This window comes from Acanthopagrus latus, chromosome 17, assembly GCF_904848185.1.
Source record: "Acanthopagrus latus isolate v.2019 chromosome 17, fAcaLat1.1, whole genome shotgun sequence".
Lineage (NCBI taxonomy): Eukaryota > Metazoa > Chordata > Actinopteri > Spariformes > Sparidae > Acanthopagrus > Acanthopagrus latus.
Genome location: NC_051055.1, coordinates 20,345,345 through 20,372,789, shown reverse-complemented (window position 1 = coordinate 20,372,789; position 27,445 = coordinate 20,345,345). Strand labels below are relative to the sequence as shown.

General features: G+C 41.7%; 3 protein-coding genes across 9 annotated transcripts; 1 reads left to right on the top strand and 2 right to left on the bottom strand.

Annotated features, from left to right (window-relative positions):
• Positions 1-405: 405 nt before the first annotated feature.
• On the bottom strand, positions 406-8,903 carry tnfrsf1a (tumor necrosis factor receptor superfamily, member 1a). 2 transcript variants are annotated; one of them, XM_037075011.1, is made up of 10 exons: positions 8,766-8,903; positions 4,978-5,067; positions 4,758-4,875; positions 4,524-4,649; positions 4,276-4,431; positions 4,099-4,183; positions 3,289-3,344; positions 2,622-2,797; positions 2,417-2,537; positions 406-2,311 (listed from the first exon to the last, which is right to left on the bottom strand). In XM_037075011.1, the coding sequence occupies exons 2-10, from the start codon at positions 5,032-5,034 to the stop codon at positions 2,028-2,030; spliced, it is 1,179 nt and encodes a 392-aa protein (XP_036930906.1). In that variant the 5' UTR covers positions 5,035-5,067; positions 8,766-8,903; the 3' UTR covers positions 406-2,027. The 2 variants fall into 2 exon arrangements, with proteins under 2 accessions (XP_036930906.1, XP_036930907.1); XM_037075012.1 differs by having other exon boundaries at positions 2,417-2,534.
• cd27 (CD27 molecule) lies at positions 8,892-18,630 on the top strand. 3 transcript variants are annotated; one of them, XM_037075049.1, is made up of 7 exons: positions 8,892-9,025; positions 13,175-13,316; positions 13,416-13,541; positions 16,590-16,730; positions 18,023-18,079; positions 18,192-18,296; positions 18,442-18,630. In XM_037075049.1, exons 2-7 carry the CDS (start codon positions 13,175-13,177, stop codon positions 18,591-18,593), a joined length of 723 nt encoding a protein of 240 aa, XP_036930944.1. In that variant the 5' UTR covers positions 8,892-9,025; the 3' UTR covers positions 18,594-18,630. The 3 variants fall into 3 exon arrangements, with proteins under 3 accessions (XP_036930944.1, XP_036930945.1, XP_036930943.1); XM_037075050.1 differs by lacking the exon at positions 8,892-9,025 and adding an exon at positions 9,229-12,732; XM_037075048.1 differs by lacking the exon at positions 8,892-9,025 and having other exon boundaries at positions 12,765-13,316.
• On the bottom strand, positions 18,605-25,976 carry si:dkey-260g12.1 (tumor necrosis factor receptor superfamily member 3). 4 transcript variants are annotated; one of them, XM_037075031.1, is made up of 11 exons: positions 25,722-25,976; positions 25,488-25,553; positions 25,275-25,317; positions 24,845-24,955; positions 24,512-24,649; positions 22,323-22,419; positions 22,102-22,154; positions 20,218-20,334; positions 20,060-20,085; positions 19,854-19,956; positions 18,605-19,647 (listed from the first exon to the last, which is right to left on the bottom strand). In XM_037075031.1, the coding sequence occupies exons 2-11, from the start codon at positions 25,536-25,538 to the stop codon at positions 19,370-19,372; spliced, it is 1,017 nt and encodes a 338-aa protein (XP_036930926.1). In that variant the 5' UTR covers positions 25,539-25,553; positions 25,722-25,976; the 3' UTR covers positions 18,605-19,369. The 4 variants fall into 4 exon arrangements, with proteins under 4 accessions (XP_036930926.1, XP_036930925.1, XP_036930927.1 ...); XM_037075030.1 differs by having other exon boundaries at positions 25,484-25,553; positions 25,722-25,974; XM_037075032.1 differs by having other exon boundaries at positions 25,488-25,976.
• Between the last annotated feature and the right edge of the window lie 1,469 nt (positions 25,977-27,445).

Below are 27,445 nucleotides of genomic sequence, written 5' to 3'. Positions count from 1 at the left end.
GAGGAGGTCTTGTGTGTATTTGTAGCAAATTTGTGGCACATCAGTGGTTGTTTTTTTGCTCATTCCTTGACAGAAAGTATTCATGTGAAATTGACCATGACAATCTGGTGTTATGGGCAAGTGGATGTGATCAGAGGATGTAGTTACTGGAAAGAAACAAGGTCAGGTCAGAAAAGACTTGACAGTTAAACATTTACGGAGACAAATGTCGTTAAAAATGTGATTAAATGATTAAAGCTACAGAGCTGGAATGCCGACTGGCAGCATCGCTGAGGTTAAAGACGTGATCACCTCCCCATTAACACTCAAGTTGTTTCTCACATTATGCTTCATCCACACCCCCACATGCTGACGCTGTCTGGAGCCTCCGGACAAATGTACGGCACAATTCAGAAGCACACAAGATAAATTTTAAAATCATTTATTTGATGCTGTGTTATATACATATCAATATACAGAAAAAAGTGCTTGGGTTGACACGTCTTCAGTCTGTCTGAGCAGAACTGATTCATATCTGAATCTACAGGCCAGGACTGGTATTATATAAAAGTAGCTTGGCTGAGGCATACTGAGACAAGGCGTGTCCTGTTTTCTCCAACAGTCACGCATAATGCTTGTATGAGGGGGCTTAGAAGAATGCAAATGTGGCTCTAAAAAAGGCTGTGAAAACTGGCAGGGGTCTGGTCTACATTAAGGAACTACAAACTTCCCTCCCCTTGTTATTGTTCCTGGAGAAGCCGTTTTCAACAGCATAACCAGGAACTATTTTTAAAACATAACCAGTTACCTCTGTGGCTGATCAATCTTTAGGTTCTGCACTTCCTTTTCCTCCCCCCCAAAAAACTATCGGCAATAAATGTAGCTTAAATTTCAGGCAAATTGGATAAAACAGTTTGCAGTAAAAAAAAAAGCAACATTAACACTTGCTTATAGTAAAAATGTGATCAGTCAATAGTTACCTATATAACAAAAGGAACAGTGCATCTGAGAGAAGAATTCGTTTGACATTGTGGGAGACAGGCTTTTTCACACTTGTTTGTATTGTACAAAGTACAAAGATTGAGTTTAGCTTTGCATAAATACTGGAAATGCTAGCTGTATCTCTATATCTGTCTCGAAGCCAGCAGGATTCTTAATGGGTTTTTAGCTAAATGCTTGATATAAAGGTCTGTGGTCACCACAGGCATAAGGGAAAATAATAATATTTTCAGCAATAATACAACTGATTAAAAAATCCCACGGGCTTTTTGCCGAGGGAACCATGGCGATGCTAACTTCTGGGTTAGCCTACAAAACTTTGTCAACCCAGCAGCACTCTTTAGCTCACTGCTTCAAAACAAGAAATATTTCCAGCACCAAACTACTTGTGAGAAACACAAACTGATCCGTTAATACTTTTTTTGTTGTTCAGATTAAAGGAACAAGGGATAACCCCTCCACCAATACACCACTTGGTAGTACTGCACCCCGAATAAAGTCTGAGACCTTAGCAAAGGCCCGCGTTCGATTTTGGCCCAAGGCACTTTGCTGCAAGATCTTCTGCTGTTCTGTCTTAATCGGGCCACAAAGCACCTCAAAGCAAAACACAAATAAACAAAACACGAACAAGAAATAACATGGAATTCACCAAGCTTTAAAGATGCTGATAGGTCGATAGAGCCATTTTGAGTCCTGCTGAGTTAACTGTGCCCCAAAGTGAGTAAGCATAGTTCCCCATATATCATATGCTTTAATCTATATGAACATATACTGAACTGCTGAAAGTTCTTTAAAAATACGAAGCAGTGCAAAATCACACTGGTGTTCACTCTGCCCCCACATTTGATCCATGGCTCTCAGTAGTCTGGCCTGTCAGCTCAGCGAGCGACTGGCAGGACAAGAGGTAGAGTGTTCAGTGATGCTGGTTGCTGTGAAATGAAACTGCTTTGGTGATAGCACCGTGTTCGTTTGAATGTTTGAAGGCTGTCCGTAAGAGAACAGTACTTGGTTTCATGAGCCTTTTGATGCACTTGGCAGGCGTTGGGAATTCACTGAATGCCGTACTTTGTCTCCAGCTCCTCTGCTGCCTGTCCCAGGTGCATCTTTCTCAGTTCATCCAACATGTCGTGCAACAGAGGCCAGTGCAGCATTCCACCTGCCCGTGACCCTCTCTCTGCCCACACCCTCAGCATCTGGTAGTGAGCCTCCCGGCAGGAGCGATGATCCAGCTCTGCTTGTTCGATCTCTGTGTCCCTCACACCGAGCGAACGCACCAGCTGCTTTACCTGCAGCACAGGAACCAGATCCAGCACGGTGTAGATCAGCTCAGGGACTGAAAGTGGTAAGAGAAAGAGATAAGAGTTAGAACAATAGTTTCCTGTATATTTGAGCCAAAGCAAACTGGACCTGTGCTACGTGCAGTATGAAATACACTCACTCTTGATTTCGAACGGGACACAGTCAGGCAGATTGGACAGCTGCTCGTGTTCGGTCACAGGACTTTGAGGAGCAACTTTGAGATTGTTGTTGTTTGAAGTGTCCCCTTGGATCAGGACCTGCTACAAGACAAGGAAAAATCTATTTAATAGACTGGACGTGCAGACAAGAGAGAAAAGTAACCACAGACATTCTGATGAGCATACCTTGCACGAGTCTGTGGAGATGTCAGATGACTGGGAGGACGTGCCCAGCAACCTCTTCTTGGTAGACCATTTGGTGACCACGTGGGTGATGGAAACCACCAGGGCGAACAATACCACAACTGCAACTGTACCTCCAGCAAGCAAATTTAACAGAAATCCCTGATCCGATTCAGGACCTACGGAAAATAACAAGCACAATTAAATGATGTGATTCATCAGTGAGGTTCTCGTTCAGCATCATAACAGAACAATGGTCATTTTGCTTGACTGCTACACATGGTTGTGGCTATTTATAGTACTGTGCTCGCATATGTATGTGAAAACCCGTCATTGGACGGAGTTTAGTTTCAGACACAAGGTAAAAATATATGGTACATGTACAGGACAAAGAACCCGTGTCCAGCTTTTATCGGACCCTCCATGTCAGACTGCTCTCCAGTACCTGGTTGCCATGGTCTTTACAGTGCAGATGTGGCTCAATGCACATAAACATCTCAAAACCACAGAGTAATACCAGATCTTGCATTTTCATAGTGCCAGTTTATTCTACACTTTGCTGCTAAAGCTTCAGTCTTATTTTTCAATCCAGGAGACCGATATCTATGACTAAGTAGGCTAAAGGTTTTTAGCAATGTTTACAAAAAGATGACTGTACGGTTGTGCTCACCTTTTGTAATCTTGGGGGAAGGTGGTGAGCAGAGATGCTCGCACTCAGCGGTACAACTGTGGAGAACAGAGAGGACGTTTCACAACATTAAGGAGGAAGCGGCGCATCTTAAGAGGAAGTGATGAACACAAAAGCCGATGTACTTTTTTAACACCATCGAGTGAGTTGAAAGAACTGCATGCTAAGTATCGTTTCACAGTCACACAGGAGCTTGGTACTTACTGAAGCAGATATGATCATCTGTCACAATCACAAACAATGGCTATGTTCTTGCCTTTGTGTGGACAAGAGTGTAGCTAAGAATTATGGGAGATATGGGCAGTTGGTTCCACTGGGCCCCATTTCTATTTCAACTTTTATTTATGATAAATGTCAATGTCTGTCCCCCAGTTAAACTTTTAATAAACATCTCTAAATAGGATAGGTGTTGATTTTCTGCCCTGTCTTTATTTTCACTAGTAAATCACCTTTTCAAATGCCTACATAATAAGAATCATTTTTGTCAAATCACAGGTATCTCCTTCACACCAATGTGTATGTTAGTGACTTTGAAGATTTTAAAATGGATCTTTAACAACTGAGCTCTTGTTAAGTAAATGTTAACATAGCAGCAACCGGTAATAGTGTTTTGTAACTTCTCTCTTTTGTTGCGAACATATGGAAAGATTGAACAGTCAGAAGTCAGACGTGTGCTGCAAGTTTCAATTCAGCAAACCAACTTCCGCATTAACAACTTTAAATAAAGCTGTTGCAAACAGTAGGGTGGGAACAATGCATGTGCCAAAATCTCATAAACATTAGTACACTCACTTGTTGCAGGGTTCACACTTGACTTTGCCTTTGACTCTGTAGTACCCCTTTTTACATTCACAGTCGGTGTTACTGTCTGGTGTACCTGTGCACAACAAAAAGACTATTTAGACTGACAATAATAATAATAACTAAGCATCACAGTAATTGACTACATTGCCAGATCTTTGGACTTACATTTTTGTTTTTCCTCTTCATTTTCCCCACACAGCTTACATTTGCGACATTCATTTGTGTCTTTGTTGATAACAACTTTATAATAACCGTCCTTACAGCGACAAATAGCGTTCTGGAATCTTGTACATGCTGATACCTCCACCTCATGTCTTTGTGCTGCAAGAGAGTTGACGTGAGAGAAAATGTGAGCAGGGCAAACCAACACCTGAGACAGCACTGCCAAAATCAAAGTGGAAAAGTCACTCTACATTTGCAGTGTCTGCAAGATCTGCAGTTGTATTCATAGTTCATTTGATCCATGAATAGTCCGGAAGCACAGGGTGTGCAGTTACTTCGCTGGCCTGGAGCATGGCACTCTTCTACAAGCCTATAACCTAGAAAACATGAACATCACATGTTAACAAAATTAAGACTTGAATTGAGAGATTGGATTTGATTTAACAGAAGAAGAAGTGTGATATTTCCAGTAATGAGCCTAGTACCTGGAGAGCACTTGGGGCAACAAATTTCAGCGTCAGTGTAAATGTCCCCCTCTGGACACGGCTGCTGATCTGACTTATCTGAAGGCAGTGCAAGCGTCAGTGTGGGGATGAACATGCACTGCAGCAGAAAACATGCAAAGAAATGCTTTATTGTCCATCACAAGGCAGATTTTGAGCACTCATGCTATTCCAAAATATTCAGCGGCTTCATCTTTTTTACCACAAGGAGCAGCATTGTGCCATTCCATCTTCCTCTGTGGACACCTCCCTCCATCATCTGCCAGGTTTAACTCAATCCATCTGAGGCCACCTGCAAGGAAAACAATGTAATTAGTTATATCCCTCACAGGCCTCATGGCTTCAGAGATGAGTTCTTTTGCAGAATTATGGGCAGAAACTAAGTACTAATACTAATTTAAAGCAGTTATTTAATTCCTTAAATGGCCTGAAAACAGAATCAAGGATATAACGTTGTCATGGAGGATCAGATTTCAGGATCACACACAAACTAATGAACAGATTTCCACAAAACTTTTGGTATTGATCTTGATAGAGGGACCGATCCAGATATTACATTTTTTAATATCCATTTTTTTTCCTAGCTTTTTTTTTTTTTTTTTTACATCGTGAGAAGTTAGCTTGTTTTCAAACATTTTCATTCTTTTCCAAGAGAATGTAGCATGGATCGTGATGAAAAAAAATTAGGCATATTTAGGTGCCTGTTATCTAAGAGTTAGCTCTAAGTCTTGGGTCTTGTCGGAGGTTTGTGCTTTATTAAGTGCCATTCTACTATATTCTGTGTAAATTCCAAGGCACAACAACATTTTATTCAATACTAGGGCTGGGCAATACATCACATTGTTATTGTTTTTGATATGAGACTATATATCATATTAGATTATACATTTTTGTTAATTCTTGATATGACAAAAGTGTTGTCTTTCCCTGGTTTTAAAGGTGGCATTACAGTAAAGTCCCTCGTTACCTACATCAGTAATACGCCAACATGGAACATAAACATGAACCATATCATTAAAAAGGCCCAACAAAGACTGTAAATTATGTAGTATCATGTCAACAAACACATGTTGGTCCTCTTCTCTAAAGCCATCACAAAGAGCATCCTCACCTCATCATCTCTCACCGCCTGGTGGCTCAGATAGTCACAGGACACTGGACTGTCAGTAAAGCCTCCAAACATGATTAATTGGCCGTTACTTTCCTTCACTCAGCTCACTGTATATAAAGCGGACCTTCAACCAAGCAACAAAAATAACCGGCAACACCTCCCACCCAACCCACAACCTCATTCAGCCTCTCAGCACACGATTAAAAAACAGCTTCTTTCCTACAGCAGTTAAAAACACTCGCCCCTTGTTTATACTGCCTGATCTATCGATTACCACCAGCAGGTGACAGGTTGTCTTTGGCAGGATATGACAGGATATTTCTTCAAACAAAAATTACCATCAGATCAGCTGCACTCACATGAAAACATCAGCAAACTAACATTTGAAATATTATCATTTAAAGCAACAGCAACATGCGTCAACAAGACCAGCAGGGCTCTATTATTAGCCCCAGTAATCCCCAAATCCTCCCATTCTCTACTCCACCGCCCGACCCCAGGTTTGTGTTGTGTGTAGTGTTTGATAAAAACAGCAGCACTCTGACAATATGCAACATACATACAATGTACACACAAGGTCAAATTATGCCCAGTTAGTACTGTGAGTCCACCTGAGGCTGAAAATAAAAGATTTTAAGTCAACCAAGTCTTATGTAGAGTTGAGCCGGATGAGATGAGTCCTAACACGACCGGAGTAGAGAGACATCATCTATAAATCAAATTAAATTTCAGCTATCATCTGAGAAGTTTTACTGCTTTTCCCCCTATTTTTATCTCCATGTCTATGCCCATAAACAAATGAAATGCTGCAGTTGTAGATATCATCTCTTAACTTCTGAAGTTGCTAATCACACTGTAACCAACAACCGGAGCTAGGGGGAGGAGGAAGTTTTGGCCCTGATATCTGTTATCTGGATATTTCTGCTGGCTACACCTAAAGCCCTGAAACACTGGAAATTGCCCCCAGTCAGAGGATAAATCCTTCTGATTTTGGTAACAACAGCTTACTCATGTCATATTTAAAATGTTTTGCCCCATTCTCTCACTTTCTCTTAAAAGCTTTCTATATACTGAGGGTTGTTGAGAGGATTGATTCACTGATAGTATGTCAGGAATTCAAAGAGTATACATTGTTAAAATTGTATATTTATCCAAACTGAATCAACTTATGAGTCTTGACCTGATTATCTTAAAGGGCCAGTGTGTTGGTTTCAGTGGCACTTTGCGGTCTAATTGGACTGCAACCAACTGAATACCCCTCCCTTCACCTTCGTCTCCAAAGCACATAAGAGTGATAATGGCCCTCTCTATAGCCAGTATTTGGTTTGTCTATTCTGGGCTACTGTAGCAACATGCAAGACTCGGCAAGGCAATAAAAAATAAATAATTCCATCCCCCAGATTCCACCGGGACTGTCATGGCCGTATTATGGGCACCGGAGCTGATCTCAGCCCTTCTTGACATTGTTTGTGTTTCCGCCACAGCATGTTTCAGCAGCGTCCAACAAGCGGCTTTTAATGTCTGTTTCCGATGGAAGCGGACCCCAATTGGCACAGAACAGATCGAGCAAGACAGGAAGTCGGAAGTCGGCAGCGGAACACTAAACTGTATCCAGTCGGTTATCAAAACACTGTGTGCCAACTCAGGATCGACAATAGACACACTTTAAACTGACACACAATGTCATGTCATTGTCCGTAAGCGCTTATCCCTTTCCAACACGGGGTGTTGCTGCTGGAGCCAATCCCAGCCTTGTCTCAGGGCGAGGGCAGGGTACCCTGGACAAGTCGCCAGCTCATCGCAGGGCCCTCACTGATGAGCAATGTGGGGTTCAGTATCTTGCTCAAAGACACTTCAACATGCAGCTCAGCTCCCAGAGCCGGGATTTGAACTAGCGATCTTTCAATCACTAGTCGACCTGCTCTACCCGCTGAGCTACAGCCGTCAACAACATCAGGAAGGTATGACGCTCTGCTTCTGAAAAACTCCTCCAGTGGGATATGAAGCTGTGTGGAGGACGGAACAAAACAGCGGAGCACACGCCAGCTAACAGAGACATGCCCAGAGGAATCAAGGGTTTAGTAATTATCTTCAGTCCATCCAACCCAACATTATGACAGTTGTGTATGTGTGTGTGTGTGTGTGTGGGGGGGGGGGCTTCCTGGGGGGCCATTAGCCATGTGGCCCTGGATCCACCTATGTTCTATTTAACACAATTTCTTGTGGACGAACCACTTTATCAAGATATATATGAGATGAGATGTGTGTGGATTAACCTCTAAAACCATCCACCAGAGTGAGCTGATGTTTCAGGAGTGACTTTTGTCAACACCTCACCTCAGATCAATCGAACCTATCTTTAAGGTCAGCCACAGGTGAACTGTTGATTAATTTGCCTGTTTTGGATGTGCAGTGAACGCCACTGGACTTCATGCCAAATATGATGTCTTGATTTACCGTTAAACTGGGATTGAATGGCGGCCCTCTTAGCTTAACAGTTGATCAAAATTCCAACCATGTCAGTAAATGGCTGTCACATATTTCTACGCCACTAGTTTGGCAACTTCAACAACTTACCCCCCTCCACCCTCCTCCTTCCCGTCGCACTCAAGCACTGAGATTAGACTGAACTTTGAAACCACTGTGGTCACTTAAAAAAAAAAAAAGACCTCCCAAAAACTCACATCTATTACCGATAACGTGCAGATATTTCAAGGTTTAATGGGCACAGTCAAGATTTTACTGTTTTTGTTTCTTGTCTGACTGGTTTCGATTTGTCTAAGACACCACATAAACGCCCACTACACTCAGCCTCAGATCTGATATGAATCTTCTCTTCCCACAGACCGACACGCAGAGGAATGTTTACCGTCACTTACCTGGACATAACACCGTTACAGCGACGAGCTACCCGTTCACTCCAGGTCCATTCGTCGACATTAAAGTTCGTTTGGTTGGACGTTTCAGTCGGGAAAGCAGACGGTCGGGACCGAGCCGGTGCCCCTGGCTCCTCTGAGTGCGCGCGGGGGCGGACTAAACGGGAAATAGCTGCGTCACGAGCCGTTTCAAGGAATTGTGAAGCTCAGATGTGAAGAAGGAGTGAGGGCAAAAACACTCAGTGCAACTCACGAGAGTACAGGTGAGCGCCCCTGGTACCTGTCACCTTACATGCATCTGCACATTCACTCACTAAACCCCAACACATTCACACAAAGACAAAAATGATTCAAAAGAAAGGCTGAATTAGAGCAAGAAATCTATAGATTTTACATTAGTTTGCACTGTGACCTTAAATGACCCTGTGTTTTGTTTTGTTTACTTTAACCTCATCTTAATGTCAAGGTTTAAGTTGGGAATCTGCCATTAAAGGATGGAAGTTTGCCCCCCAAAAATGAAAATGCTGTCATCATCTACCAACCCAGTCACAAGGATGAATAGAGTGGTATAGGGATTGACGTATCTTTGTGGGCTGACCTGGATGGTAGCATCGCCCTGGTTCCCTGGACAGAAAGCCCAGAGGATTTTTGTATTGGATTTTGGGGATGTTGTTAAAAATAAGCTCAAATGCAGGTTTATGACACTCAAGTGTTTTGTTCTGCAAGATAATCCTCACAGATGAACATTGCTCTTGTGATTATAGAAGTGTAAATGAAATCGCTAGAAGCTTTTATGTGGCGGCCAATGCTGATATTGTAGCGGACTGCCACAAATAAATTAATGTGTGGGAAACACTGATAGTTATGGCCTGTTTTGTCCACCAAAGAACAGCTTGAAATGTCCCCAGGTCTCCTTAAAACACTGGTTTTGTCACCACAAAAATGGCTTTTGATGGTCCACCTTCCATCATCTCCCCCGAGAGTCAGACTGTGGCCACCTGCTTTGCATCCCTGTGGCTTGTAATGTGGCTGTTTTTTTTTTTATAACGTTCTGAAATGATCTTGCTAGATGAATGATAACTATCGCAATTCTAGAATAATTTTGCCCTCTGTATGATGCCTGATCTGCCTTTGTCTCACATAACCTCACTCCAGTCAGTCGATGGCAACAATGTCAGTTACAGGCACCATAATTAAGGACAAGAATAGGCTGGAGTCTGGAGGCTGTTAGGATACTTTATTCATGAGGCCAGTCGAGTGTAGCGTCACATGTTTTTTCTGGTACACTACATGAAAGAGCTCAGTCAGCAAAGCAAGACAAGTGCTTCCTCAGAAAAACCACATCCTTCATCACCACACTTCCTCCTTCTCTCTCTCTCTGTCTCTCTTTGTGTCACACACAAACTGTCAAATACCTACACTGCCACATGTGGCGCCCTTATCTTGGTCTTCTCACAGCTCTCACGCACGTGCAAACACTCACACTGCTGGTGAGTTTCCCACAGTCTGTGAGGGCAGCTGTGATGACTGAGCAGTCCGGCTCTGCATGGAGATTTTGCGGTTCAGGCCAACCCAAAAGTAGATATTTGTTAAGTATCTGTTTACTTCAGCGCAACACGGTCAACATGTTCCTGGCAAAGATGCCTCTGAGGTTCTAACGTATGAATCCTCACAGTCAAGTAGCCTAATTCTGAAACCTCCAGATAAGCATGACCAGGTTTGCTCTAAGTCAGTTCAGAGTGATTTGATGCTCAGTCATCTCTTCCAGTCATCTCTGTACTCTGTTTGAGTGGCGCAGAGAGCCGCAGTGAGCCCAGGCAGCCCCTTTCTGTTCCTGCTTCGTCAACCTTAGGCCCCGTTTCACAGTTGACAGGAGGTCACGTGTCGTGGCCTGGTTTCTGTTTAAAAAAAAATAAAAAATGACTGGGGTGTTGAGATGAGAACATGCCGGCTGAATGGTGGACAAACTGAAGAAAAAGCCTCAGAAATCCTGCACCTCGCTGTTTAATTCAGGTTGAGGTGGTGATGAAGTGGAGACACAACTTTACAAAAAGAGACACTGGCAATCAATCAAAAAAAAAAAAAAAAAGGAAGAAAACACAAGACTTAAACAGGTGTTTGTGTAAGATCTTCACTCATGCAAATTATCTGAAAAAAAACACAAAATGTTTTCACAGCTTGATTTAGATTGTAATGTAATTGAAGGAATTCCCCAGACAGCCTCTGGGCAGCATTTAACTCTCATCTGGACAACTGAAGCCACAGTGGACTAAAAAACAAAATTGTAATTGATTCACTTGCAGGCCTTCTTTGAGCTGTCAGGTGTCCTCGGGTCTTCTCGGAGCTCCATGTCTCTCTCGCTCGGCAGCCAGTGGCGCACAGATTTATTGAAATGTTTACAGCTTTTCTTTAGCGCAGAAATGCTTCATCATAGAGTCGACGGAGGAGACTGTAGGGGTGAGAGGAGTGTCCCAAAAAGAGGAGTAATCCTAGGATTTTTTCGCTGTCATATAGTGAAGAGGAGGTGGCAGATATGATGTCAGTGATGCAACACTTCACTCCTCCTCTGTAGTTCTCCTATCTCACACTTTCTATTGCTCCATGTTCTTTCTAAGGACGTACCAACATTTGACCTAAGTTTGAGGTTAACATCTTTAAAAAATGTGGCACCCTCTGCAGAATTTACAAGATATTGGGTGTAAATGTAGGATAATGGCAATCAGGTCACAAACATCAAATATGTTGTTGTAGTGTACGTGGTGTCACTGTCACAGCCACTGTGCCTCCCTATCACTTGTTTCTGTTTCTGTGTAACTTCAGTGAAAGGGTAGGATCACAGCCTTGAATACATGCTTAAGGGGGTAATGAAGCCACGTGTGGTACAGGATACCCCCCTTGATGGAGTCAAGACACTGGTGGTGGTGAAACTGGTTGAAGACAATGGCTGAGATCCAGATGGACGGGGAGAGGAACGGGTTTCTAGTGAGGTCAGACCTGGGCTGCTGGAGGTGAATGGGATGGAGGCTAGTGACAACTGGCACTGAAATGAAGCTAAGCGAATGTTTAGAGGCTCTGAATAATGATGAATAATGAATATGCCCTCTTTGTCAGAAGCACAGTCGCCCACCTAAGTTTTTCCAGCCCATTCTCTTCTCTCAATCACATAAAAATTGAAATTGTCACTCGTTGTGTTTTTATTGAAAGTCTCTCCTGAAGCTTGATTTATGCTTCTCCATTGAATCTACATCCCACCTAACAGTGTAGCCTCTGTGTAGGTGTATGTCCTACACTATAGCCTGATGTGCACCTCGCCCGGAAAGGTAACTGCACATCACAACTACACTGGCAGACATTTCAGATCATTCCTTCAGTAAATTTTACATCTTGATATCAGAATTTGACATTTACGATAAGATGACTAATATCACTTCTATATTAAGGAAGTTTGATCATATCTTTACATTTGGTATTGTTTATAGAAATCTCCTTTTATTGCTCATAAAGGCACAGAGCACCATCATTTGCCTAGTGCCATTTCTTGGAATAATGTTTATCTTCTCAACGGCTTTTTGTAAGAACGACAGGATGGCTGGGTCCTAAATGAGTGGTATATGATATTCTCACCGAAATGAGCTCACCACCCAAGTGGCAGAGAAAACATTAATTTGTTTGCAGCAAAAAAAAAAAAAAAAAAGGCTGATTTTGGATGAAACGAGAGAGATGGCACCTGTGGAAAAAAGACGAGGCTGCATGGGCATATTTCTGTGCCGAGCCAGGGGGTCGCAGCAGAGAAACACCGAGAGGATGAAAGAGCGGGGCTGACAGATATGAAAGACAACGTAGTGCTAGGTTTTTCGATATGAGTCATCATGACATTTTATGAATAATCCCCTAACACACTTCTGGTCCCCTGTTCAGTCTTACACTCAGAGGGTCTCAGGATACATCTTCTGTCAACTCCTCAGCCAGGGTAAGTAAAGACGGTAGAAAGTCTTTTTTCAGCTGTATCTGCCACATAAAAGTGTCCTTTTGGGTTGAATGTTAGTAGATTTATTTATTAACGTTCCTGTTAACGCATTGGCAGTGACGTTACTAGTGTCTGAACTGTTACGAGACTGAATTTTTCTGACAGTTCCTTTGTATGTCTTATGTTTTACGAATGTGAGTTGTGAGTATACGGTGCATTGAGATGCTTTGCTCCCAAATTCTGTATCCATTATCACTTGTGTGAATATGGAAAGCATTGTGGACTTCGTCATTTTTTCAAAGTTGCGTGTAATTTCACTGTATCTGTTAGTGTTAGCATGTGACCATATTTGATGAAACACACATTCATATTCCTCTACCTCCTCTTTGTTGTCATCCTCCCCCTCTTCTTCTTCTTCTTCTTCCTCTTGTTCTCTTCCCCTCAGATGCAGCCACTCTTTAATATCACTTTTACTGTCCTGTGCAGTCTATCTCTCCTCTCTTCTGCGCTTTCCATACAGTGTAATAAGACACAATATCCCTGGCCACTGGAACAACCCCAACTTTGCTGTGACCTTTGCAAACCAGGTACAATGACTTCTTTTCAACTTAATGGATTTCATTTTTCAGTTTTGAGGCAAACAGCTCATAGACTACTGTAACTGTGAATTACTGTGTGTTTTCCAGGTACATACATGTCTTTTCGTCATGATACCAGATGTGAAATTGTGTGCAAACCTTGCCCGGATAACCTTTTCCGTGACTCCTTCAACCTGGAACAAAACTGCGAATATTGCACAAGTTGCAAAACATGTGAGTCATTTTACAGTTCGTTTTTACTGAAGTAATAAGTAACAAAGTACAGGCTCTGACATGAACTCCAAGTAAAAAGTTTCCCTCTCAGGGACATTTCTACCCAAGACAGAATTGAGAAAATAAGAAGGGCTGCAGGGTCTCTGCAGGTACAAGACACTTAACACGCCTCCTCTCCCCAATCGAGTCTCCCACTTTTTCTCTTTCCATCCATCAGTAACGTTGTTTCGTCTTGCTACATCTGCTGTACATGATAGGGAGTAAAAGTACAAAAGTAAATACTCAAATAAAGTACAAATACTTAAGAAATCCACTTAATTACAGTAAGAAAGTATTTGTACTTTGACAGAAATAGCTTTGTAACCACAGTGATATTATCATTTTTGCATGTTTGCATATGTTTGCTCAACTGTGTTATTCTGTCATACTATATCACTTAGTGCCACTACTCACAGAGCTACAAGGATGGTTGGAACCCCCTTTGTTTTGCTACTTTGCCTTGTGATAATGCATGTGTCATAACCCATTATATAGACAATGAAAGTGTAAAGTCTGTAGTTTACCAGTGTGATTCCTAGACTGTATGAAATGATCAAAAATGTGGGTTGAGGAGGAATGGTAACAGTCCTAAAATCTTGAAAAACAGAGCTCAACACAGAAACACAGAGCGGTAAATGCCATGTGTCAATTCAGCCCCGTGTGAAACATTGTGGTTCCTTGTTTATTTTACGTGTGTGTCATGTGTGATGTCTGTGAGTCTGTCTTCTGAACATGAAATGTGGGTGACTCATCATTTCTTTTTAGTCCTGACCACCAACCTCGTCCAGTTACGGCAGAGCCTGATAAAAGACAGTTTGTTAGGTGTTACTCAACTCTGTCTACAGAGCATGATTTCAGAGAAGTTTGCCCAGACAAAACTTAAGGTCACATCTGCAAGGGTATTCCCCATGGTGTGTGTCATGGTGGGATACAGTCAGAGAGAGAGATTCATGGGAGGAGGGGGGATGAGGTGGGTCTGACAAACCCTCTGAGAAGCAGCTCAGGGGGGTATCAAGGTGGGACTCTGCAGGAGAAGTTCACGTTTTACATGGTAATAACAGCAGTAACAGCAGAACAGCCCACCAGTAGCGGCAAAGGCAGAGGAGGTTCATGAAGTAGACCATCACTGTGTCAGTGGAAAAAAAAGAAAAACACAGAAAAGTGGTAAACATCGGAAAGAGGGGCAGACATAAATGTCATGCACTGTATTATTACTCAGGTCTCTGCCCTGTGCCAGGTGAGCAATAACAGCCTGTTTTGCTTATTTTCAAATGTCACTGTGGAAAACATAGAAGAGAGAAAACACAGAAGTTTGATAAAGTCTGAATTTTTATACTGATATTTTAACAGAGTCACTTCTGTGTCACGTATTCTAGCAGTGTTAGCATATTTCTATCCAATGTCACAGTGCAGCAGTAAACAAACCTTTTCTGACCCGACCTTACATCTGGCAGTCGTTGATATCTGTTGTAGAATCTGAGGTGATGAAGGTGGGTGGTGAAAATGTCAAAAAAAAAAAAACAAAAAAAAAAAAACTTGAATCGTGCAGGGGCTTTATACCAATTAACGGCAATGGAAACTAATTTAGGTGGAAATGATTCAACCCACGCAAAAAATTCACACGCTGCTCTTGTGATGCAAAAGCTTAATGTTTTTTTGGGTTATACTTTGGTCTTCATCAACTTTGATGCTCATATTTTCATACAGTTCTCATATTCCCTTAAATGAATCTGCTGTCCACATAACTATTAAGCTTGTCTCTGTCTTCTACATTTACACTCATATCCGATGGAAATCCAGTGTAGATATCTTAGAATAACAGCATTAGAGGACTTCCACAGTTATTTTTTTCATTTAACTACCAAAGGTCAGTGTGGCACAGCAGAGTGAAGTCATGAGTGGGGTAACAACCTCTTAACCCTGCTCAACCATTGAGTTAAAACCTTTGTCAGCTCCAAAATCTGCAGATTCACTGCTCAAGCAAAAAGAATAGCGCCGGACATTGTCAATTGTATGATTATGGTATTCGCATGCAGAGTTTTCTGATAATCTAAGCTAAATATCATAGTTTAAATTGTGCTTGTGGAGGCATTTTCTCACTGGGTCACAGTGGACTGTAGCAAGAGCATGAATACACTGACGATAATAATATAGTAGTAATAGTGTAATTACACCCAGCAAACATAATGAAAATGTGCCTGTGTTCGAGGTTATAATTAAGTTTTGACTGTCGGCACATGTGGTTACATCAGTACATGCACGACATTTAAAGGGACTGTTCACCCCTAAATCAAGAGTGCATCTTTTCCTCTTGCCTGCTTTTAGATTGCCATTTAGATTGTTTTAGTGTGAGTGGCCAAATGTTGGAGATGTCGAAGAGAAACCTGCCTTCTGTCATATCTAATGGAACGAGAGGGCACTTGGTGCATTTGAAATATGCTTGAAAAACTCAACAGAAATGTCTCTTTCCAGAAATCATGACCTGGTTACTAGCTACCTAACTAGCTAAGAAAGCTAACACTACAGCCCAGATAAGGAGGACTCCATGTCTCTTTAAGCACTATGATCCAGAAGTCCTTTCTGAACTATGTACACAAAGACACAAAAACTTGATTGTCATTGTTGTACTTTTATAAACTATGTTGTATTGGGTGTAACAAATGTTGTGTGATGACTATAGGGTCTCATCCAAGTAGCTGGTCTTTTCATTTGTGAATTTACTTTGAAGTGTGCGTGTTAAAACATTTGGTAACAGAGAATGTTTTATCAAAGTGAAACCCAGCTTTTACTGAGAAGTAACAGCTGTCTGTAAAAAATGGGTTTCTAATGTGATAATATAACCGTCTTATGACTTACATCCAGAATCATTACCTGCCATGCCTTGTGAGTCATTTTTCATTTTCTGATTTGTGTCATATTTTACCTTTGTGGATACGTGTGCTCATCACAAACACTGACTTACTCTTTTAATGATAATTTTGTGTTTGTTTCTGCCTTTCTTTTTTACAGCGAACATGGAGTATGAGTCAGAATGTAATGCCACTCATAACGCTGTGTGCAGATGTAAAGATGGCTACCGTTGCAGGGAACAACCCTGTAAGGAGTGTGAGCCGATACCAACCACCACCACACCCGTAACCCCCACTACAGGTAGGATGCAACATACAAGTTGAGTTTGTTGGGGTGGTAGCTCAGCGGGTAGAGCAGGCGGCTAGTGATTGAAAGGTTGTCCAGGGTGTACCCTGCCCTTGCCCAGAGACAGCTGGGATTGGCTCCAGCAAAACTCCCTGCAACCTCATAAAAGGACAGGCAGTTTGGAGTTTTGTTTTTGATTTGGGTTGTTGTGGACATCAGAGACCTGAGAGTCAGCATACAGTATAACTCACAGAACACAGAAACACTGTGAACACAAGGGTGTTAGGTGACCATGGAGGTGATCATAAAGGGAGCCACCAACATCAATGTTGGGTTTGGTTAGAGATGCAAAATAAATTCACACATATGCAGGATATACAATAACCTAATCAAGAGGAATCTTTCTCACATAAGGTAAAGTCGCTGGTTGTTTTTTTTTTTTTTTTGTAAAGCCTCTTTTGGGCTTGTTTCTTTAGACTTTGTTGGTTGTTTCTTGCGTTAGATCTGGCAACACTGATAATAATGCAGCACTGACAGCTGGTGAACACAGTAGAGCATTAAGCAGCTAAAGAGCTAGATATTTCCCTCAGGGGCTGATGGAAGAAAGTGAGAAACAAGAAAAATGACTCAAAATTATTGTCATATTGCTGTATGTCTGCTGGATATGTAAAAAGACAATTTTTCTGAGGTGATAATATGTCAGTGTTGTGATGTTTTGCTGCCTGAAAGCAGCCAAAAAGGGCTTTAAAGGGCACTGAGCAGATTCAGACTCAGTAGTTGATGTCTTCCCTGATCATTTTTGGATGACATTGGGCACTCCAGCAGCTCCACAAAGAAGGGTCGCCCTTTTGTACTTCCTGAGGAAAAAGTTCACTTAAACCGCAACCATGACAACATGTTGTGTTGCAGAGAGTACTGGACTCATGGCAACATCCTGCTACAGCATTCCTGAAAGGCTGCCAAGTTCAACAGAAACGAGTCGGTGCTGATGTAATTAATGTAATTAATTGATGTAATTAATCATTAATAATAATACAAACAAATGTTTATTAAAATGTTCACAGTTAGCGAATGTTTGCGTCCTCTGTGGTAGCCACTGAGTGGAGTCCTTCACATAAGGTGACACGAGTTCACAATAAATCCTGTTTTGGGATTAAAAATGACCTCCTGACCACAGAGCCAAAAATAATAGATAATGAGCTCAGTGACTAATTTGAGCTATGAACTGTTTCTTATTTCCACTGAGTTTTTAAACGTGTCGAAGTCTAAATGTGAGCTGATTCAAATGTTTAATCTCTTCCCTCCAGCCCTGAAGCCTCCAACCAACCCTGCCACGCCCTCGACACCCAGGGAACCACTTGGAGGTAAAGAACAGGTTCCGTTTGTGCCAGTAAATAACAAGGAAATACTTGATCTTGATCTCTTGATCCTCATCTAAAATATTCAATAAATGTCTGTCTTCCTTGTTGCTTACAGATAATGTGTGGTTCCTGGTGATTATCGCCCTCCTGTCGGCAATAATCGCACTCGTTGTTGTTACAAATAGCAAGCCCATTCTGCACTGGATCAGATCCAAATCTGGTTAGTAGACTATTATCAAGATAACCCTGCACCAGAGTTGACATACAGAAGGTGCAATGAGCATTGTGCTTTATCATTTTAGAACATCTTAAGTGAGTATTACATCAAAATGAATTCACACTTCCCCCATTCTTTTGTTGCTTAGACTACCCTTCGGTTAAACAACAGCCACCAGTGACACCGTGCACACCGGACGGAGACGTATCCACGCCTGTCCAGGAAGCAGGAAATATGACCAACCCAAAGATGGACCCTGAACTTGGATTATCACTAATTTCACAGACAGACACTCAGTGACAGATCTCTTGTGGCTTTGGACATTTTTATGAGAAATGGAGGCAAACGTCACTTGTGTCATGTTGAAGAATGGAACAACACAACATTTGTTTCAACACTGATGCTGTTTCCTGAGATGAAACATGACTGACACCTGTGATGTTAAAATACGTGTATAAAGGGACAGAGAAGCACCTGAAAGACGCTGAGATTACAGAGTGTGACGCTGTGAAGCTTACGCAGTATATTGCAAAAACAGTGGTATGTACTATGGTACACAAAAGTTAAAGATATTTCACATCTTATATACACATTTATAGGTATATATAAATAGACTTTTGGCTGCATATTCACAGTCTTATTATACATATGTGTGAATGCTTTTAACTTACCCACATTTCTACATAGTTTTTGAATTCACAATAAAATGTAATTGCCAACCAAATGCCTGTTATTTATGCAAGACATTAAACATGCAGGTACTTTAGAGAGAGCTGCCAGAGCTTATTAACGAGTATTTACATTGTAAATTATAACTTACAAAGGAGATTCCAGCTGTTCTTCCCAGAGTTAAAGTTTCTGATGTGCACTGAACACGTCTTTCCAGAGCCTGCAGATGAAAACATCTGTAGAACGCTGTGATTCACAGTTTGGCAGAGAAAGATGACTGTGCTCCTCACTCATCTGTGGTTGCACAATTTCATCGTTCCGTCCTTTGCAGAGAATGTTTTTGGAATCAGTCTGGACTGCAGCGGTCACAACCACCGCTACAAATCTTCTGAGGTTTTTGCGGTGCATCATAGCGCCTCCTCTTTGGACACGTGGTAATCCTTCCCTTGCTCCTGGGAGGGAAAGAAAATGCTGTCGTCCTCTCCACTCCTCTCCTCCTCAGAGAGATGAATACTGGGAGAGGATGTGGGATGAAACACAGGACAGTCCCTCTCTTCCTCTTCTTCTTCTTCGCCGCGTGTCCTCTCAGCCGCCTTCCCCGCTTCAATTGTCGGACCAACCTGGCCTGTGAACTGACTGAGCAAGCTAAAGATGACCGTCCCTGGATTGTGGACATGGACTGGACCTACAGAGACAAAAAAACAAGCAAATAGTTCACTTAAACAATGGATTTAATTGACCCATAGAAGTTGATTAACAGTGAAACAAGTAGTCACAACTCAGACTCGTCACAGTAACACAGCTGTATCTTTTACATGTTTTGTTTTCAAAATGACCCCACAGAATGTGTCAAGTATGGCACATGAAAGTCTTCATTTCACTCATCAGTACCCAGATTGGCTGCTGAAAGTGGCGGTGGCTGCTTTGCACTGAATGAGTCTCTGGGAAACTGATGCGTTGACTCCTTTGACTTGTGAGAAGCATCTCGACCTCTCTAAAGAACAGAACAGGTCCATCAGTGCGGGGCAAACACAAGAGAAATGGTGTCATATTGTGGAGGTACATGATTGGATGAGGGTTTGAAATGTGCCACTTACCTCATTGCATATCAGCAATGCAATAGCTGGGGGGGGGGAAAAAGTAGGTGAATAAATTAAAAGAAGGAAGTCGTTCAGGATTTACCCACCAATGATGACTCAACATGTAAATGTTTTACCATTAGTGAAGCTTTTCCTGAACGTGAACAAAATCCCACCTTGCTTGAAACATGATTCATCTCCAGGCCGACAAATGAAGAACAGGATCATGAGGGCCACGCATACCATGACAACCAAAGGACACAAGATGGCTGCCAGCTGACTGCTCATCTTGTCTGAAAAAAAAGGGAAATGATTAAGAATCCACAGCCATTCTAGTGGTTCCATGAGGGTGTACTTAGGCTAAGCAGTGCCTTAAGCTAAATGCTAACATGCTCACAATGACAATGCTAAGTGGCTGATGTAAGCAGGTAGCATTGACGACAGCACAAGTTAATGGTTAACTCAATAATGACTAAGTTACATCTCAAGACAACAAAGAAAATGTCTCTTGTGCTAATTAATTAATTTATATCGAGATGTAGAGAAAACAAAAGGCTGATTTTTCAAGATCAAGAGAAGGAGGAGACCAGGGGCAGTTAACCATATTCACGAGGCGGCCATCTTCCTCTGATGTTGAGCTCAGTGTGGGAAGCTTGATTGCTGGGATAATGCTATGCTGTTGTGTTGCAGGTCGTATAAACGCAGGGATTCTGAGAAATAACAATAATTCCATCGCTTTAAATCACTTGAAAAGTTACTGGACAATGAAGATCTGGATGGAAAACGGGGCCATTTTTCGAAGTCCAGTCACATATTTGATAAACCATCAGATTACATCAGCATTCAACCACTTCCTGGCTAACAGTACTGTTTGATTTCATCCAGTGCATTTCACTTTCACGCTTAAAGAAATGTGTCAAAAACATGGTCTTAAGTAATTAACGCCTGCCCTATCATGTAACGCCATCAAACAGTATTGCTAGCTAGGAGGTGGTTGGATGCTAACATTAGCTGTTGTCTTACAGAAGATAATGGTTCATCAGACATGTTGTTTTAGCATGTCAGAGTCCTTGTGTCTGTGTGGCTTACAGTCTGGAACACAGCAGTACCACAATTAAGATCTCCACACCGAGCGTGAAAAATGGCCGCTTGTAGTTCATTTTTTTGTTGTGTTTCAAAGTCATTATTAAAAGCCTCTTAAACAATTTCAATGTATTTTTAAAGTAGTTAACTTCTATATGTGTTCTGCATGTTCACAGTCATCAAATGTTTTTACAAGCAATGTTAGCGTAGAGAGATGTAGAGATGAACAAAAAAAAAAAGACTTACAGACATGCATCACATTTGAAGTACAGTGTAAGACATTAGTTTGTCATTGGGCAGGAAGAGACGTGTCATCATAGAACATGTGTGTTATAATTCTCATGGTTCTGGTTCTCATGGAAAATAACTTGTTTTTTCAACATCACAGGATAGTTATGGAGAACTCAAAAATGATTATCTGATTGATTTGATCACAGTTTAATTCATCCTTCAAGATCTGTGATGTCTGTTAGGGAGAATTCATAACAGTTATACACTGTTGCTGTACTGAAGGGCACTCGCCTGTCAAGTTGCAGCCAGGCTGCTGAATGTAACTCTGGGTGTCATTAATATTTGTTCAAACTTTTGTTCCAGTTAGTCTGGTAAATGTTGAGACATATCACAGCATGTGAAAACTTTAAACAGCTGATGGCCTCGCAGGAAAAAAATTGGGAATCACCAAAGTCAGTATGTTTTGTCCTCTAGGAACAGGGGGCAACTGTACTTCATTCCAAGGCAATCCAATAGATGTCTAGATATTCTAGTAAAGGCCAAAAGTTGTCTACAGTCGGTGGCACTAGAGAACAGGATACATCCTCTGGGAATCAAGAACATCTGTACAAAAGCATTCATGCATTTGCAGAAAAATAAAGGGGAGGGGGGAACAAGGTAGCCCAGACCCACTTTGAGCCTTGAAAAAATAAAAAATGAATTATATTCCACACTTCCTGATCTCTCTTTTTTTTGTGAACACTGACCTTGTTTGAGATTTGTGCCATTTTCTGCCGTCGGGCCTATCTTAGAGCCACACCTGTGTGAGATAAGAGTGAAGGGTTAAAGCATCTCAAATATGTGACCCCATGGACATATATTTATTTATAATATCTGTAAAGAATCTGTCATGAGAATCTGGAGTTTCAACACTCTGCTCTGTGAGGTGTTTTATTATGTGCTGTATCGACGGAAATCCGTGACTCACTTGGGAATTTGGCATGGCTTGGTAGAAGTGCTGCTATGTCCTGAGGAAGCTGAGGAAGGCGTGTGTTTATCTTGGTCTGAGATAGTGGTTCCTGCTCCTGGAGAACACAAATCATCAAAACAATAATAGATAAATAAATTAAAACATGACAGGTTTGGTTTCAGATTCACAAAGAGCAAATGAAACAAACCTCACTGACAACTTGTGGCAATGACTGCAGCCTAAGTGGAAGAAATGGTACAGATATTCATAGATGTAAATAAACTTGTGAGACGGGGTAGAAATGCCAATATAAGGCAAACAAATTCCAAACAATTACTCCAAGCAAGTGAAAGTACGATGTATGGCATGAGGCAGAAGAAATCTGTGAGGTTCGATGCTTTTTGTCTCAAAACAACATCCGTATTCGGAACATAATTCCTTATCGTCATCGTCTCTTTGGAAGTTAACTGTGTTAGCTGAATAATCTAACCTGTGTGACACCTGCCGTGGTTACTTGTGTACATCTACCACTTCATCTCCTTGAAATTAGACTGAATATGTTCGTTTGTTTAGTTAAAGTCCTCTCTTAAACCGCAGCTCGTAATGTTTTCACCTTGTGAGTCTGTGCGTTTGTGTGTGTCATCATGGCAGAATGTGATCCTGGTGACCCCTTTTTGTGGCAGGAAACTACTACAGAAGCACTTCTGAATACTCAGACAGGAGTTTATTTTTCTTTCTGCGGACACATTCTGTCAGCGCGATAGTGTCACAGTCATGAAACGTGCAGTCAGAAAATTTTACTGGAGGTCAAAATGGAGGCCGGATTTAAAGATGGGGATGGTCCAAGATACGGGGCCAGAAGTAAGGACATGGCCCGCCCCACTTTGCACCCCTGGCTCACAGTTGTGTTCCTGGAGACTACACAGAAGTAGATCTGAGTATTTTGCGAGGTGTTTCTCTCAGTTTGTGGACAGATTTAGTCAATGAGGCAGCAACACAACTGTGCAAGATATGGTAAAAATACACAACATCTGTGTAGCTGAGATAAAAATGAAGGCCAAGTTCAGAGATGGCTGTCATGTAGTAAAAGTAGCAAAAGTAAACATGACAGCTGGTGGCTGTGTGTGATCCTGTCCAGTGATGTCTTGTGTTCATTTTTACTCATTCATTTTGCTCTTTCTCATCCATCCATCCATCATCTGTACACATTATATGTACGCCGCTTAATCTTCTGCAGGGTCGCGGGGGGGCTGGAGCCTATCCCAGCTGACTTAGGGCGAAGGCAGGGGACACCCTGGACAGGTTGCCAGTCTATCGCAGGGCTACACATAGAGACGAACAACCACACTCTCATTCACACCTACGGACAATTTAGAATGATCAATTAACCTCAGTATGTTTTTGGACTGTGGGAGGAAGCCGGAGTACCCGGTGAAAACCCACGCTTGCACAGGGAGAACATACAAACTCCACACAGAAAGATCCCAGGCGTCCCAACCGGGACGCGAACCGGCGATCTTCTAGCTGTGAGGCAGCAGTGCTAGCCACTGGGCCACTGTGCAGCTCATATTCTCATATTTAGCTTATTTTGTTTGAAGCAACATTATATAGAAATTGGCATTTTGGTTGATTCTGCTCCCCCACAATGCAACGCCACTGTTTTTAAATACAAATCCCGGGTGTGTAAGATTCTGACAGAGATGCACCTTTGACTGATTGACTTGTCTCAACCTGCATGTAACCTTACAACTAATGTGAAAGCAGAGCATTCATTTCATGTTTCACATTTCCTCATCATCACTGCTGAAGTTGAATGTAAGACCTTTAATGAAAACTCATACACTACTTTTTATTTTTTTTTACATTTGAGTACATTTTCTTGCCAATTCTTGTTTTGTTTTTTTCAGGACTACACACAGGACTATTAGTAGTAATGATTTATCTTCACATTCTTGGTAAAGGATGTGAATATTTGCAACAGCGTCCACCTCACTGAGAGGGGGAGTCCCCGGGGCTAAAACTTATAACTCACAACTTCTTTACAGGGTCACATGTGTGTATATGACTAATGTACAGTCTTGGGGATTACTATGGGTCATTCTCTTACATTTAGCATAACTCTTAAGAGTATTTTCTTTGTCACAAGGCCCCCTGCTGGCTGAGGCTGTTCATATCTGACAGAAACTGAGAGTCTGTTTCGTATTTACCAGTTGTTGCCTGGATCTTTCTGCAGTATTTGCAGTGCGTTGGGAGAGTGACCCACTCAGAGCATTCAAAGCCAGCCTCACAGCTGCACTTCACGTCGGACGTGCTGGTGCAATTCTGAACCACCTTCAGATGATAAACTGAGAAATAAAAGGGGAAAATAGGTTTTAGGTATTTTTAATCGCAGGAAAATGTCATTTCCAGAAATGCAAAAAGGATGAGAGTAATAGATTTTCATTTTAATATAGAAACCTAAAGATCACTGGTATCATCACAGCCCTGACTGGGCTGGATGAAACTGTTAGCTGGGCAGAAATGACTAAGAGTTTCTGTACCTGGTCTGCAGTCTAGGTAGCAGATATGGCAGCTGTCTTCTTCGTTCCAGTCAGTCGTGTAGCTTCCAGGGGAACAGGACGCACACTCTGTACAAGACTTCTGATACGTACCTGACAGAACAGAAAGACACAAATGAGCCAACAACCGGATGACAAGGAGAGCAAGACAGAGACTGCTCGCCCAGAGTGCATATTAATGAAGGATGTGGTCAAACTGCATGAGCCCGGTGACAAACAGAGAGAGGTCTGAAGAGAAAAAAAAAAGAAAAACACAGAGAAAGAGGGAGATACTGTGTGCGCCAGTGATTTGTAACTATTTCCAAATATGAACCTGCTGATTCAACCATTCAGACCAAGTGAGTCAAAGCTTAATGAGGAACAACAGATCCAGAAACAGAAGAAACTCATGACATTTTTGTGTTTTTCTCACCTGCGGGGCACATTTTTTCACACTTTGTGCCTTTCATAGTGGCCTGTTAACACATCAGAACAATTAGAAACAGGCAACAGTCCTGGTTAACTTGTTCACACATGAACAGACGTAGTTAACTCATTTGCCCTGTCTTATTCTTGAAAAGCAAACAACACAAAATGCTTCTGTGAGATTACAGATAAGATGAAGTGGAAGGGCTTTGTTACCGACGGGAAGGTGAACACCGACTGTGCAGATAACATCAAGACTATCACGACACATTGCACGAGTCCCATCCTATGGAGAAACAGTTTCAGCATGGGAAAATTAAAGGCAGGATATCAAGTGGACCAGTAGAAACACCACATTGAAAAGGAGGGACACATTCTGTAAAGTCTGCCAAATGATAAACAAGGCCTGACATTGACATTTAATGTGAATTTAACAGGAAAACATCAATCTTACCTTCAGTCTGATGCGTCTTTTGTTCTCCTTCTATTGTTTGGTTAACTTCCTCAAGGTGTGACTCTCCCTCTTTCTTTCTCTCTGTCCTCACACTCACTCTACCCATCCTCTGTCTCACTATTTCCTTACCTGGTGACATCTTCCTGTCTCCCCCGCCCACTGATCTTTACCAGTCTTCGGCTTCTGCTGCTGCTGCTGCTGCTGCCACTGCCGCTGCGGTCCTGTTTACCCGTTCAGCTCTCAGACGCAGACCAGTAACGCATCAAAGCCTCATCACTTTCCATACAGATCTGACAAAGTCAAAAAACTGCTCTGAGTGCAGCGCGTCAACAGCATGATGGAAGAACAGATCTTTAAGATAGTGACAGTTACAATTCTGGATAAGTCATGTTTGTTTTTTGCTTCTTTTTTTTTTTTTTAACCATATTTGTCTACATTTCATCCGATTTCCTTGATTAAATGGAATCTGGAGGTCTAGTAAAGGGTTAGTTCACAAAAATTCACAAGAAACCAGCAACTTATTCTTAGTGGTACCATATAGATAGTTGATTGTGTTGCACAGAAGTATCATCAGCTGTATAAACTTCAAGACTCTAAACATAAAATTTCTCTCATTTTATATGTAAATTACACAATAACTTGACCCTGAGAAATTTAGTGAGGAAATATCTCTTCGATGGAATGGATTATTAGCTCACAGACGTCTAAAACTTGACAAAGGGGTACTCATCAGGGTATATGGAGTATTTGTCAATTGTTTGGACACATAATTCAAAGGTGGCACCTCCTCTCTGAAACAAAAGGCAAAACAGATACCACTTTTACACCAGAACTGCCTTCACATTACCAGTGGACAAGTTTGACAGGAGCCACTCCAATGGTTTATTTGTTTTTTTTTTTAAAGATATCTTTAACATCAGTCTCGTTAACATTAACACATGGCATCATGCCTAAAGAGTGGCCAATATCAGTGTGTACACCTGGGTGGTACATTGTAGTTGATACAAAGTGGAGACGATGTATACCTGTGACTACTGCAGAGTCAGTTCAGGAGTGACTGCCCTTGGTAGACATTGACTGCTCTGCTTGTGTGCGTGAAGCTGAGCTCTGCCCTCGGTCAAACAGACGTGCAGATCTACAGCAATTTAAGACACAGAGGCCTGCCATAAAGTTTGATTTGTGGAAAATTACATTATGAATCCCTGCTTAAGCTGTTCTGTGTTGTGTGCTGCTCTTTAAATACACCCATGTGGGAGTCCTGAATTCTAACGGCAGCCAGACAAACAGCAGAAAGTCAGACAATTACGGTATCTTGGGATCCTACCAAGGAAGCCATGAGGCCAAGAAATGGAGGAACATTGAAATATTATCCGTTTTCCACTTGTTCTTACATCATAAACACAGGAGAGAAACCTTTATAGATCAGACAATAGGCGCTTGTTTTTGGCCCCTTTTCCACCAGTGAGTCGAGAAAAAGCCCCACTTCAAACAGTTATTCTTTCTTAAAAACTCATATTATTATTATTCTAAAAATTTAACTATAGCGTTCAAATAAATGTAGTGAAAAGTAAAATATTCTCAAGTCCTCAAATGGCACTTAAGGATGTGTCTTTCCACCTCTGCAGATTTCGTTTTAGTTTAATTCACAAGCATATTGAGATTTTTATCACAAACCAGCCACAACGGAGAGCTGCACGTGTTCACATTTACTCATTTTCCAAGAG